The sequence below is a fragment of the Dasypus novemcinctus genome, chromosome 5 (genome assembly GCF_030445035.2).
Source record: "Dasypus novemcinctus isolate mDasNov1 chromosome 5, mDasNov1.1.hap2, whole genome shotgun sequence".
In the NCBI taxonomy this organism is placed as follows: Eukaryota; Metazoa; Chordata; class Mammalia; order Cingulata; family Dasypodidae; genus Dasypus; species Dasypus novemcinctus.
The window spans coordinates 83,035,433-83,049,782 of NC_080677.1; the positions used below are offsets into that span (position 1 = coordinate 83,035,433).

Consider the following 14,350-nt stretch of genomic DNA (forward strand, 5'->3'; position numbering starts at 1 on the left):
GACTCCTGGGTTGCAGGAGGTGGCTCCTTCCTACATGAGAACTGCAGCCATGTTTGCATCCACACCAGCACTCTCCTAAGCCTCCAAGGACACTCACCTCCACAGGAGTCTCCCAACTTGCCCTCCCTTCTCTTCTCCCTGCCCAGTTCCTTCTTTGTATTTCCTCCCGGGTTACCTTCCTGAGGCAGCTCTCAATGCCTTGCCAACGTCTCCCTATTTCCTATAACATACATAGCCCTCAGTAAGGAGTCAAGGTCTTTCTGACTCTAATCTTGTTATCTCACATTTATTTCCCTCTTTTCCCATCATTATCCCACACTCGAGGGAAATCTATGTAGCATTTGCTGAACAAACCCTGCCCCAATCATCCCACCACCACGACTCTGCTCTCAAACTATTTCTTCTGCCACGTATGGCTTTTTATTCCCATCTCCTCCCACTGAAATCTCCCCTAAAAGACTTGAGGCGTCTGGAGAGAGCAGTAACCATGCTGTAGAACCTAGGGCATATTTTTACAAACAAGAAGGATGTTCAGTTCATTTATTCACTCAATCATTCATTTGGTCAGTATTTATCAAGCAATTACTACATGCCAAGCATCCACACACACAAAAACTGTCAAGTTCCCACTATATGCCAGAGTAGCAAGATTATCTCTATATCCAAAGTTGAAGGGTGTGTCACACAACCCTCAAATGTAGGCATTGTTATTCCCATTTTACCAAGGGGAAGCCAAAGCTCTGGTTACACATGCCTATAAGCAGCAGATTGGGGATTCATACCCAAGGCTGTCCAACCATAAAGATGTTCTTTTCACACATGTCCTAGAACCTAAGCATGAGTCTCTCCCCATAGGCTAAAGTTGGACAACTTGTACTATTCTTAATGTCTCAATTCAATCACTGCCCCCTCTATTTGACCTTCTGTACTTATGCACAGAATTTTATCTTTGGCCTACTGTATTCACTTGAATGAGTATTCAACTACAGAATATGTGCCCAAAGGACTTTTGGATATAAATGACCTTAGAAGAATCCATGTAGGCAAACAGATGCTCTTTCCAAAGTAAAACAGAGGACTCTCAAGATTAATAAATTTTGAGCATCTTTAGGCCTCATGCAACCATGTAATCCCTATGCATGGTGGAGTTCAAATTCTAACCACCTGTTGAGTATGTAGGCAATGAGTGGATCCAGGGTTTGGGTGATAAGGAGTTGTTGCCCAGTTTAATGAAAGTATTCCCCACTGAGATTCCCACTAGAATCACTGTCGCAGTATAACCTTCCTGCCTCAGCAGTGACAGCAGGTCACTGGGTATCCTGGTTTGAATCTCTAATGGACCCCATAAAATTATGTTCTTAAGCTAACCAATTCCTATAGATGTGGGACCCTTTGATTGGATTGAGTTCATTTGGGGCCCTTTGATTGGAGTACTTCAGCAAGGCATAACCCAGGGCAGGTCTCAACCCTCTTGCTGGAGTCTTTTATGAATGGGAGAAACATTCAGAGATACACAGAGAAAGAGAGCTGCCATTTTACCCTGCCATGTGAGAGAGGACTCCAGATCACCAGCAGCTGCCAACAGACAGAGAAACCCTAAGAGGCTGAAAGACATGAAGCTGGAATCAGGGGAGCAGTTGTAGCTGACGCAACAAAAAGGGAGAGGAACCATATGCCTGATCACCCACAACTGAGCTCTAGGATAAAGTGAGCCTGGAGAAGGCAGAGACCAGCCACCGTTTTGCCTTGCCACATGGCAGGAGTCCAGGATTGCCAGCAGCTGATACTTCATGAGACAATTCCTTATGATGCCTTGATATGGGCATTTTCAGTCTTGGGACTGTAAGCTCTTACCCTAATAAATTCCCATTACAAAAGCCAAACCATTTCTGGTATTTTGCACTGGCAGCCTTTAGCAAACTAAAACATAAACTAGTACCAGGAAATAGAGTGCCGCTACTTGCAAATACTAAAAATGTTGGAACGGGTTTTTTTTTCTTCTTCCCCTTCCTCTCCCGCACCTTGCCGTTTTTTCTGTCTTTGTCCATTTGCTCTGTGATCTTCCATAACTATTTCTCTTTTTGTCTTCTCTTCTTGTCTTTCTCCTCTAGGATTCACCAGGATTCGATCCTGGAAACCTCTGCTGTGGAGAGGTTCCCTGTCAATTGTGCCACCTCAGTTCCTGGTCTCTGCTGTGCTTCACCTTGACTCTCCCCTTTCATCTCTCTTTTTGTTGTATCATCTTGCTGCATGACTCACTTCCACAGGCACTGGCTCACCACGCAGGCACTTGAGTGGGTATTCAGCTCACCATGCGGGCACTGGCTCACCATGCAGGCACACGTTTTCTTCTTATTTTTCACCAGGAGGCCCTAGGGATTCAACCTGGGTCCTCCCATATGGTAGGAAGAGGCCCTATCACTTGAGCCACATCTTCTTGGAATGGTTTCATAAATGGGTAAGGGGAAGATTCTGGAGGAACTGTAAGATGCCTGATAAAAAAGGCCTAGATTACTTTTACGAGACTGTTGGTAGAAATAAGAATGCTAAAGGTACTTCCAATGAGCCCTTAGAAGAAAACTATGAATTTATTACTGAAAATTGGAGGAAAGGTGATCCTTGTTTTAAAGTGGCAGATAACTTGGCAAAATTGACTCGATGTTAGAGGGAAAGTAGAATTTGAAAATGACAAGCTTGGACATTAAGTTGAGATTTCCAAACTAAACTCAATGTGGAAAATGCAGCCCGGCTTCTCCTTGGAGCTTACAGCAAAATGCAAGAGGAAAGGGATAAGCTGAGAACTGAGCACAAAGGTCTGGGCACAAAGAAATCAGAAATTGATGGTTTAGGAAATTTCGAGTTTCCAGAAAACAAGTCTGCAGAGAAAAGGGATGCATGTGGGGACTATAACTGAACTGGGACCAGGCAGTCATTTCCTTGCAAGGCAGGACTAGATATAAAGTTATCCAGAAAGGATGTGTGGAAAGTCCTATTACCTGATGGCTGGGACCCCTGTGAACTACATGTTAAACCAACAATTTTGTTGCAAGATTTATAAGAATCAGCCTGAAATAAAAGAGACAAAAAGGGGAATGATTGATGGAAAAACCACTTCTGGGACAAACTGTGGAAGCTGAGGTCTGGACTCAAGACATCTTCTTGGGTCAGAAGGGGGGGTCCACCTGTGAGTGTGGAAGGGAGAGTTTGCCTAGCATTTGAAGAGGGTGGGTCTGCCACCCTATTGTTCAGGGTGACTGTTACCACCCCAAGCTTCAGAGGAGAGTGTGGCACCCATGCTACGGTGCTAAGGGGTTGAGCCTGTGCCCCAGAGACTGGGGAAGTGTGGCTGTCACCCCAGTGTTCTTAGACGGTGAAGTCTAAAGCTCAGCTGCCAACCAGATGTTTGATAACAGTAGAACCAAGATGGCCTTTGGACAAGCCCTTAGAAGGGTTGGGACTCCTGCTCCATAAGGCCCCAAGGAAAAGAAACCATCATTCTACAGATAATTCTCAGACTTTAAAATCCAATGGAGTATGTCCTATAGGTTTTCCAAACTGTTTGGGACTTGTTACCTGTTTTCCTTACAATTTCTCCCTATGGTAATGAAAATGTTTATCCTATGACTGTCCCTTTGTATGCTGGAAGCAGATGACTTGTTTTGTAAGTTTCACAGGTTTATAGAAGGAAGGAATTTTGTCTCAAGACAGACTGCATGCCCATAATTGATTATTATGAGATTTTGTACTTAGTATTGTTACTAAAATTATTTAAGGTTTTTTGAAATACTGTGATGGAATGAATGTATTTTGCATATGGTAAGAACAAGTATTTTGGGGTCCAGAGGGTAGAATGTGCTGAGTCTTTTATGGGACCCTAGAAAATTATGTTCTTAAGCTAACCCACTCCTATGCTTGTAAGCCTATTGTATGTGGGACATTTTGGTTGGAGTCAGTTAAGGGATTTTGATTAGGCTGTAGAACCCAGGGTGGGTTCTAATCCTTTTACTGGAGTCCTATATAAATGGAGGAGAGGACAGAGAAGAGAGCTGCCATTTTACCCTGCCACCTGAGAGAAGACTCCAGATCACCAGCAGCTGCAGACAGACAGAGAAACCTTAAGAGGCTGAAAGACCTGATGCCAGAATCAGGGGAACAGCTGTAGCTGAAGCAATGAGAAGGGAGAGAGGAGTCATATGACCGATTGCCCACAGCTAAGCTCAGGGAGAAAGTGAGCCTGGACAAGAAGACAGAGACCGGGGCCATTTTGCCTTGCCACATGGCAGGAGTCCAGGATTACCAGCAGCTGACCTTTGGTAAGAAAGCATCTCAGATGATGCCTTGATTTGGACATCTTCGCAGCCTTGGAAGTAGGCTCTTACCCTAATAAATTCCCATTATACAAGCCAACCCATTTCTGGTAGTTTTGTATTGGCAGCTTTAGCAAACTAAAACACTGGGAAGTGGGGAAGGGGGATGAAGAGCTCAGGATCAGGCACCACACAGCCCAATATTCCTTACTCACCCTCTGACTTCCAGACCTATCCTAGCTCCCTGGCCTCTGAGGCATTTGTAGAGGACACAAGCAAGACTTTTAACAGGTCTACATGCCTGTATGATACCTTTTCCTAACTTGAGATGGTACAGATAAGGCCCCCAATTCCAACTAAAAACTATTCAAAGATGATTTTAATCTGAGAAGGAATAAATAAATTACGGGTTTTATGTGCACCAACATGTACTTTAAGCCATGTGCAGTCTGTTATTTTCAGGCAGCTGCTTAAGAAAAAACAAATGGACTTTGTATAGAGACATTCCCTGGTGCTGGGATCATTTTATATTTCTAAAAAGAAAAATGAGAAAATTTAAGAAGGCACACACGTTTTTTAAGGAAACTGCAAAACTGTTCCCACAAATTTTGCAACCTTGAAAACTAAAGATAACATACTTCCTTTCAGTTACCAAACTCAGCATTAAAACATAACCACAAGGGATCAGGGATTTACTTCCAGATGTTTTATTGTGGTTTGGGAGAGAGTCAAAGCTGTCTCTGTCCACAGGGAAATAAGATACCTAATTAAAAGTTTACAGTTGAATTACCTCTCTACTTACTGCCAGGAAGATAGTGGATTTGTTAAATGTAGTTCTTCATGCCCGTGTTTCAATTATCCCAATTTATAGCAACAATATTTAGGTTCCCACTTAAGCCAACCCACAACAGACATCCTTTTTCAAAGGGGAATTATACAGTGTTCGCACATATCATTTGTGAGAAAGTTACAGATTCCTTACCTTGAAAGTCATTATGAGATGCGTGAAATGGAATTCTGCTTCCAAATCCAGTTGGATAGTTACATTTTCCACGCCTATAGGAGATTAAAATAAAAATAAAGAGGAAAACAGTAAGGCAAACAGGCACATCTGTGAAGAGTTGAGACTGTGTTCTCAAGTTTATCTTTATGCTCCCCTAGAAATCCTCTTTGCAGTCTGTCTCATACTGAAGATGAAGATAACAAGAAACCTTTGTACTGATTTAAGCAGTAAAGCTCAAATTAGATGGACTCTCCTGTTTTCTACAAATCAATCTGGAATTCAAAACACTGAATCTACTCACTGGAACAAGACATTTGACAGACTACTTCTAGCTGCTGTCAAGAAAGACATCTTTTGCTTAGAAGAAGTGAACGGTCTTCCCAACCCTCTGAGGCCAGTGACTGTCAAAGGGGGAAGGTGGGGGTACTTCCTGTGCACAGTAGGGGGTCAGCTTGCAGTCTGAAGCACAGACACACAATCTTCCTCCAGTAGAAACACAAATATTCTTTTTTTCCCTACGCAGCAATGAGAATAGAAGTCTAACACATGTTAGTAATAGTCTAATTTTTAAAAACCTATTCATGTTGGGAAATCCTTTGGATGAATTTCCACAATTGAAAAACAATGCCAAAGGGACAAAGTCTGTCAGATAAATAAACTGGTCCAGAGCAAATACTAACATCTCCCCTTTCAGGCCAAAGCCTGAACAAACAAATGAGCCTTTGCACCAAGCCCTGAGGGTCAACCAGCCCCAGCTTTAAGGCACTAAAAAGGCCACAGGAATTCCAGAGTTGGAAAGTGCCCCCTCCCCAGTCTCAACAGTCCTCGAGCCTGCCTGTTTGACAAAGGAGACCTTTCCCTGTTTCTTGTGTTTGTAAGAGTTTCTGGAGTCCATCTCCCAGCAAAAGAAGTCTTAAATGCAGAAAGACAGCAATGTGTCAGAATAAATCATGGCACAGTATGGTGTATTTCAGGAAATTAGTAGGATCCTTTGAAATAAACTTTCCCGCTGGAACACTGCCAGTCCACTGGGGGGGAAAAGTGGTCACTGGAACGGATATGAGTTAGTTGGAATGTTAAAGAAAAACATTAAAATCATACTAACTAATCTTATCTTACTTATTAAACAGAACCATATTACAAACCTACTCTGGACACTTATTTTTTGAGTGAAATATTAGCTAAGCAACTATGTCTCTTCTCTGCTGGGATTTAAAAAGCCCACAATATTTACCCAAAATTAAGATAATGAAATAATGTAAAGTACAAGGCAAGAATGGCTTCATTTCTGTAGCATAAAAACATATACTGCAAAGCAGGCACCAAAAGGACATTCCGTTTTAGATTTATAACCTGATAAAAGACTAGTTTTTCGTTTTGTTTTGTTTTACTATAAGAAAAATACAAGAAGAAAAAAAATCATTCTTCTATAAGTATTTATATATCAGCGTTAGACATGGATCACCATAAAGGGTAAATTAATAACATACACACACACACTCCAAATTGGGTCTGATAATTTAATGCCACCATGTATAAGCACAATTTGAATAAAACACACAAATAGATAAAACGAATTCATAAAGAAATTTGATTTTAAATTAAGTTTAGACTTTGTAAACTATCAAACTACAGAGAAATGACAGGGTATAGTAACAGTCTGACTTTCTAAAGACTAAGTCCCATCAGTCTAATCTCATGTAATCCCCCCTGCCACCCCCCCCTCACCCCCCAAGACAGAGTGGCAAAGAACTCAAGACTTCTACTTGAAAAATCTCTACATTTGGTCTCTCTGGCCCCACAGACTCAAAGTTGTGGTAATCTGTGACATAACTGGGCAGGAAAAACCTTCCTATAACACTTCAGCACACGGCAGGGTTTTACTATAGCCTAAACTGGGAAGTCTTTGATCCTCAAGTTTAGGCATCCTCCTTCTACTTGTCTTTCCTTTCACTGGAAGAATCTGGGCAGAAAGGAAATGCTCCTCATCCCTAAGTCCTATGCTATTTTAGAATCCTGTGATTCTAATGCAGATTTACAGAAACTTCTCTTTCACACAGAACTATTAACCAAGATACACTATTTCTGAGAACCAGTCTATCTCAGGCAAATTTGTAACCAATGGGTTTCCAAAGCTGACAGATGACTAACCCTCCCTAGAAACTGAGTCTTCCAGAAAATAAGTGCAATTTAATAGTCAATGACAAGGAAATCTTTTAAGGGAGCTTCTCTTTACAGAATGATAAATGACTGCAAGCATCCAAAAGCTTTCCAGGTGTAGGGATTATTGTAATCATCTAGTGGTATCCAGTGCATTTCATGGACAAGGCTTAATTTTACTTCGAGAGCCCTTTATATACACACATACATACTACACACATTTTTGGAAGATCTAATGGAACCCTGTTAACTAACACACTAAGTATACTTTTATTCTGCAAGTTTTAGCATTTGAGTTTGAAACAAATGTGAAACTAATCTAGACTTAGTTTCATAGCAATAGTAACTCATATTTGGTGAATTTATTAAACCAAAATTCAAATGCCAAAGAAAAGGCGGTGGAGTCACACACCACTGGGGAATCTGACTTGGGGTCAAGTTCATATTGACAGAGTCTTTGAGAAATTATATCACAGTGCTTATTCATAGTACTTTATTAAATTTTCTCTAGATGGAAAGGGGGTGGGGTGGGACTGTCAATCTGCCCTTTCCTTAGGGGTTGATCAAAATGAAAGATGCTATTTTTTCATAGATGAATAAGGGCCTGAGACAGTACAAGGACTTGCCATGCCGTCCCCAGACTGCCCCCAGCACATATACACACTCCCCGCAAAGACTCCCCTTAGGACAAAGACTACTAAACACTCCTTTGGTCTAGCATGAAAGACTGCTTTCTAATAGGAAGTGCATGCTCTTCCTAAAAGAAAGGATTGGGTTTACCAAGAGAAGGCAGTGCTCCAGGCAGTAAATCTGTCAAAGGCTGCAATTACAGGACAACCATAATTACGAACACCAAAGAGCCCGTAAACCGATCCAGGTTACCAGTCACACTCCATGGGACCAGTTCCCACACGGGCCACATACCACTTTCAGACTGCCACCAAATCTTAAGGCGGTTTGGAGCAAATGTAGTGACCACATTTTCAATGAGATGACTGTCAGGATTGAGGGTCTCATGATAAGGATCTTGTGAATTGCATATGAAGCATTTTTTGTCCTCCTGAAAAAAAGTTTTGAGAGTCTCGTCAGCAATCACACAAAAATAATCAAGTCCACAATGTAAAAACCAAATCTACTTGTTTTAAGAAAAGTGTGCCAAAATTATTTAAATGACTTATACCACATGCTTTTACTTTTAATTTACAGTCTAAAATTCTTCCTGAAAAGAATTTCCTCCTCTTTTGCAAATTCAAGGTTAAAAGTAAAAGAGGGCATTGTTTCTACAACTACTCATTTAATCAAAGTCAAATTTCTAGGCTTAACCCTTAATCTCAAATACTAGAGAAGCTAATTCTAATGTAAAATGCAGAAGAGTATTAGAAAATTCTTGCTGACCTAAAGCAAAATGAAAATTAAAGAAGAAAAAAAAAAGAACAATTCATTTGGCCAGATATTCTAAAGCCTAAATGAGGAAGAAAGTAAGTATTAGGAAGAAGTATAGAGAGGTCTGAAATCTATGGAAGAAGAGCTCTTAGCTTCTACCCTGTCCACGCAGTGAGTCAGCTGGTGGCACAGGCAGGCTAACCTACACACACCTCGGAATTTGTGGGGAACAGGGCATCAGGCTAACCTGCTATGTGGAGGTTCTACTAAAACTGGGACAACCCATGGAACCCAAAATAGGTCTGTACTTCTGGAATTAAAGTAGCTTTGAATTTCTCACTTCTCATTTTCCTTCTCCATAAAATAGAAACCACTATGGCAGTAGGATCAGGAGAGTTTAGAGTTTTGTACTCCATCATGGAGAATCATAAGCCATATGGCGTAAGAGTTCCTTTTTACATATGGAGCATTGCTCTATGCCTAAATTTTCTGAAAATTTCTTAAGTCCAAAAATAATGCTAAGGCTGAAATATATAAAGATGTACATACATCTCACAGAGTTAAGCAAGGGAAATATTCTTATAAAGACAAAATCAACCAACTCTACTTTTAAATTTTTATTTATTATTAGTTATTTCTTTCATCCAAAAGGGATTTGGAGATTGGCAGTATGTGCTAACTTAAAAAAAAAAACAAGACCAGAAGTCAGGGATGCAGTGGGACCCTGCCTCAATTTTTATACCCATTAAATGTTTGAGAAAAGTGCACGCTCAGTCCCTTCCTTTAGGGTACTGATATCTGTGAAAAGTGGAAAACACTTCACAATTTTATAGTTAATCATATTATCAAGAGAGCCCATTTGCTTTTAAGACAAGTAGGCCAATTCTCATTATGGTCAAAACTGGTTTCAAAATCTGGTGGTTTGTTTACAGGATGTTCTGGCCTCTGAGGTATAGTGGTAGTTCTATGTATTAGCTAAATTTTAAATGATAATATTAGAAAAGTAACATCAACTGCCTTCATTAACTTGTGCTCAAAGAAACTAGTCCTGGAGAACAATTACCAGAACTTGAAAAAAAAAAAGTTTAATTATAGCCTCTTTTCTAATCAGGAGGAAGCAGTCTAGACATCCCTGCATAAACCTGGAAGCAAATAAGTGGAATCCACTTTACCACATTCCTCCAGTTTAATTTAGCAGGTCTCCAGATTGGATTCTCTTAATTTTTTGTATAAGTGACTCACTTTAAGTCATCTGCTGTGCAAACCACATAACACTCTATCCTTTTCCTGAAGGGCCGGGGTATGGGTGGGCAGAGTAATCACGTTTACAGCAGCTGGCCCTGAACTTGCCCTGCACCTGAGACTAACACCTCCTGCTTACAGGAGCGGTCAGAGATTTCAGGGTCTTAAAAAAAAAAAAAATCAAGAAAGGAGATTCTGATTCTAGATAGCATGCACTTTGTGTCTTCTTTTTTAAAAATTATATATATATATATTTCCCTGACTTGACTCCCTCCTCTGTTTGCTTGTTGTCTGCTAATTTATTTTTGCTCCTGGCCTGCTCATTGTTTGTTTTCTTTAGGAGGCACCATGTAGGAGCTAGACTGTGCTCAGCTGCTTAAACCACATTGGCTCCTGTGTGCCTTCTTTTAAATTTAGCTTTGACTTTAAAAAATATAATACCTGATCTAAACTCTAAGTTCACTTTTATAAACAGCTAACACCGTTAAGTTTCATTATGATCCTGCTTATCAGGGTACCATGGCAACCAGGGCATTTTAAAAAACAAAGCATCTGATGATATTTAATAGAGACAGATGGGAACACCACTTAATGAGAAACAATTGGAATCACGTTGTACTGCGCCAGGTGTCCTTTACTTGATTGATTCTGGGGAAAATCCAAGATCACAGTTCAAGATAAGAAAGAAGAAGAAAAACTACCTTTAACTGACACGTCTCAACAGAAAAGAGAAAAAAAAATCGGGACTTTCGGAGCCAGCGCGGCAGGGTAGAGCAGGGCACGGGGCAGGGGGCCAGGTCTGTTTGCAGCCCTGCCTTTTCCATACAGACCGTGGCCGGCGGCGACAGGAAACGTTTGGCGGATGCAACTGTGCAAACTGAGATGGGGCGAAAGGGTGAGCTACCAGCCTAATCCCGGGACTCCCTGGCTGGCCGCGCTTCCTATCTGAATTACTCGCAGGATGCTAATATCCTCTGAGCCTGCCCTTCGGTCTGGACCGGAGAAGGCGCGCACAGAGCTGCGAGACAGGACTCTCCACCCTCACCTGAAGGTGGCTGACGATACAGTACGGCTCGGGCTCTTGCAGCCCGCACGTCGAAGTCACCGACAGCTTCTGCGCACGGCCGATGAGAAGGTCGCCCGTGGCCGGGTAGCAACTGCCTTCGGCACAGCCATAGCTGAAATCCGGTTCTTGAGCGTGCACTCGCGCTCGGCACAGGGCTGCAGAAGGGGAAGGTGACAGAGTTGGGGGTACGAACTGGGATCAGGGCCCGGAAGAGAAGAACAAGCAGGGGTGAGGATAAAGCAGATTCAGAAAAAGACAAAATGCACAGAAAACCGAGAGACACAATGGAAACAAGCTGGGAGAAGGCAGGGATGCGGAGAGGAGAGGCACGCAAAAACAGACACGTCATCAGGTTGTCCAGCAGCCCAGGGCATCACTCCTGGGAAACCCACTGACGCTCGTATCCACACTGATGTGCCCCTGCGAGCAGTTCCCATCACAAAAAGTGGATGCGCAGACCAACCACTTCGACACACCTGGAGCTGGAGCAGGAGGCGGGCCGCCCATTGCGCGCACACCCGCGCGCGTGTGTACGTGGACATGCATGCCTGAGTGTGCATATGGGTGCACACAGAGACTCGAGAACGTGTGTGTGTGCACGCGCGTGAGTTGCTAGCGCTTCACCCGGGGGCGAGATAGCTGACTCGCCGTTGAGGCCGCTTTTCCCAGTGAGGGGTTAATGGACCGCCCCGGGGCCTTTGAAGTGGCTTAAACGCTTCGCCATTCCGGGGTAGCTCCAGGTCCAGCCGTTTTTGGTGCCATCCCGAGGCTAACCGAGATGGTTAATTAAAGCCACATGGCCGGGGTCGGCTCCCGGAGCGAAGCCTACGCTCGGCTCCGGCACTTCCCTGGGAAAAGGGTTTCCGAGAGCCCTCGCGGCGAGGCCATCCATTCCAGGGAGCCGGTCCCCCGGAGGGGGACTCCTGCTCGAAAGGGCTTTTGGTGCAAAGCCCCAAGCCGTGCCCTCGCGAGCCGGAGCTCTGGGCGCAGAGCCCCCGGAACACGGGTCTGCGGTGCTCCACACACGCCGTCTCCAACCACCACCGCGGCGAGGGCATCGATTCCACCCCAATTCCTCTCCCAGTTCCCTGGGTTCCCTTGAAACTGGGGCAAAGGGCTTTTCTTCCCCTTGTCCAAGCCCACCTACCGCTGTCTTGGACTTACCTAAGAAACCGAAAGCGAACACCTGGAGCAGCCCCATGCCCGGTGGCTGCAGCCGAGGAGACACGTTAGCGCAGGGGAGAACTCCCGCCGAGCCGCCTTCCCTTTCTTCCCGTCTTTCTTTCTGGAGAGGTGGAGAAAAAAAGGCAAATGTTCAGAAAGAGGAGAGGGGCCCATCCATTTCCTGCCGCTCCCACGGAAGCGGGAGGGACGGTGCGAGAGGGGAGGAAATTCGTGCAGCCACTTTGTTCCCCTCACCCTGAGAACCGAGCGCTCTCCCAGCTCCAAGAAGCCCCGGAGCCCAAAGAAGGGAATTAGAAAGTTCAGCCTCGGGAGGAACCGAGGGAGGTGCCTCTGCTCATGCGCACAGGAGAGCGGGGGCAGTGGGGGCGGGCGGCCCGAGGCTACAAGTTGGTGAGGAGGGGGTGAGGTCTAGGACCCACCCTCCGAGGGCACTTTTTTTTTAAGGGTATGTCTGCTGTCGCTTTGCGGTTTTGCTCTGCGGGTTCCCAGCGAGAGGCTGCGGGGCTGCGGCTCAGCCACGGGTGCGCGCGTAGCGCGGAATACGAAGGGACCCTTTCGGGTTGGTGTGGGAGTAGGTGTTCAGATGGGGAAGTGAGGGGTCTAGCCCCCGACCTACAGCACCTCGTACATTTACATTTGTAAGCAGTGAGTCTGAGGGGCGCTCCCGGCTAGAAACTGAGCGCTGGGAGAGGGAGTTAACCCTTTAGAAAGAGGGTCGACCTGCCGGGTTCCCGGCCTGTTTCTGTGAAGTAGTGAACTCCCCGGGTTCCTGGAGCGTGGGTTGGGCGCGACACCGAAAAGTCTTCACGCCCTGGATGGAACCGTCTATTCCCTACGCTTTCTGGGCGCCCGCATCGATCCAGGACCTGGGCCCTGCCACTCAGGAGGTCTCGGCATTGAATTATCTACCTATCTGGTTTTTAAAATATACCTTTTTCCAGAATCCAGACAATGGCTTTAATTCAGGTATTTTTTTCAAACGACACTAATGTTTGCGACCCTTTCCCAAACGCCTTGACGGGTTAGAATCAGCCATGAAGCTGGGGGTCTCTCAATATACACACTTCTCCGCAAGGCACAAGCTCGGCAATCCTGTAGGCAGACTCCGTGGTCTGAACGTGTCGAAGTCTCTACTACAAACGTCTGTGTGGGAAAGAGAGTCTCACACTGCACGAATTGGCCAAAAAATGGATGAAGTCAACCCTTGAGCTTTCTTTAATCCTGCTCTAGGCAAAAGTGCCTGGAATGAGGAGAGCATAGTTAGTTGTTTGTCCAGGTAAGAGACTTTCCTTGGTTTCTAATTAATCGCCCCAGGGACAAGGATTTAAGTGGCTAGTTGGTCAGTGTTTAACTTAGCTGCAATGAAATAGGCCCAGCGAAGTTTAATCATTATACCATAGAGTAATCTGCGTTTATAAACATCTACTCGACTGAGAGAGGCTGGGGCCTCGGGTCTTGGTGATGTATTAATTATTCACCAAACTCGCATTTGCCCCGCTGCAGGGAGAGTTTTCTTTTCCTCAGGATGCTTGGTGCTGGCTGGCAGCCTGGAGAGCACTGCGAGAGTGCTGCTGTGGTCATATCTGATATTGCAATGGAGGGTCTTCAGAGTTTAAGAGAAAATTAAGAGGCAAGTATTTCTCTTGTCAAGGTTTAATACCCTGGGATAAAATTGCCTATTTACCCGCTTTCATCCATACAAGTTGCAACTATCACTCAGTTCCTCCTCTCTTGGAGATTAGCATCTGCTCTCACAGCACCTGGGGCCTTGATGCCATTTGACAGACTTATCGCTCTCTGGTCAGGGTCCTCTCCAAGAGTGCAAATTCGCTTTTCTAAGACCTGCTGTTCTCCTGACCACCTTGCTCTCAGCAGGTAACTTAACTCCAGTGAGAAAATTAGAGGTGGTTTTTAAAAATTTGCATGTGTATGCATAGAGGAGTGTGAATAACACTTCGCTTTCAACCACTCTATCTGAATTTGTCTATCTCTATTCCTAGCTTT

At 44.3% G+C, this 14,350-nt stretch overlaps 1 protein-coding gene across 1 annotated transcript in view; it reads right to left on the reverse strand.

The window, feature by feature from the left end:
* The window catches only part of LAMB1 (laminin subunit beta 1), a 74,652-nt gene extending 61,988 nt beyond the window's left edge, over positions 1 to 12,664 (reverse strand). The window contains exons 1-5 of the mRNA XM_058297162.1: positions 12,581 to 12,664; positions 12,326 to 12,446; positions 11,141 to 11,316; positions 8,395 to 8,530; positions 5,290 to 5,363 (exon numbers count right to left, since the gene is read on the reverse strand). Of these exons, the coding sequence (XP_058153145.1) occupies positions 5,290 to 5,363; positions 8,395 to 8,530; positions 11,141 to 11,316; positions 12,326 to 12,362 (423 nt within the window). The 5' untranslated portion in view covers positions 12,363 to 12,446; positions 12,581 to 12,664. The remainder of the gene's footprint in view (positions 1 to 5,289; positions 5,364 to 8,394; positions 8,531 to 11,140; positions 11,317 to 12,325; positions 12,447 to 12,580) is intronic.
* Between the last annotated feature and the right edge of the window lie 1,686 nt (positions 12,665 to 14,350).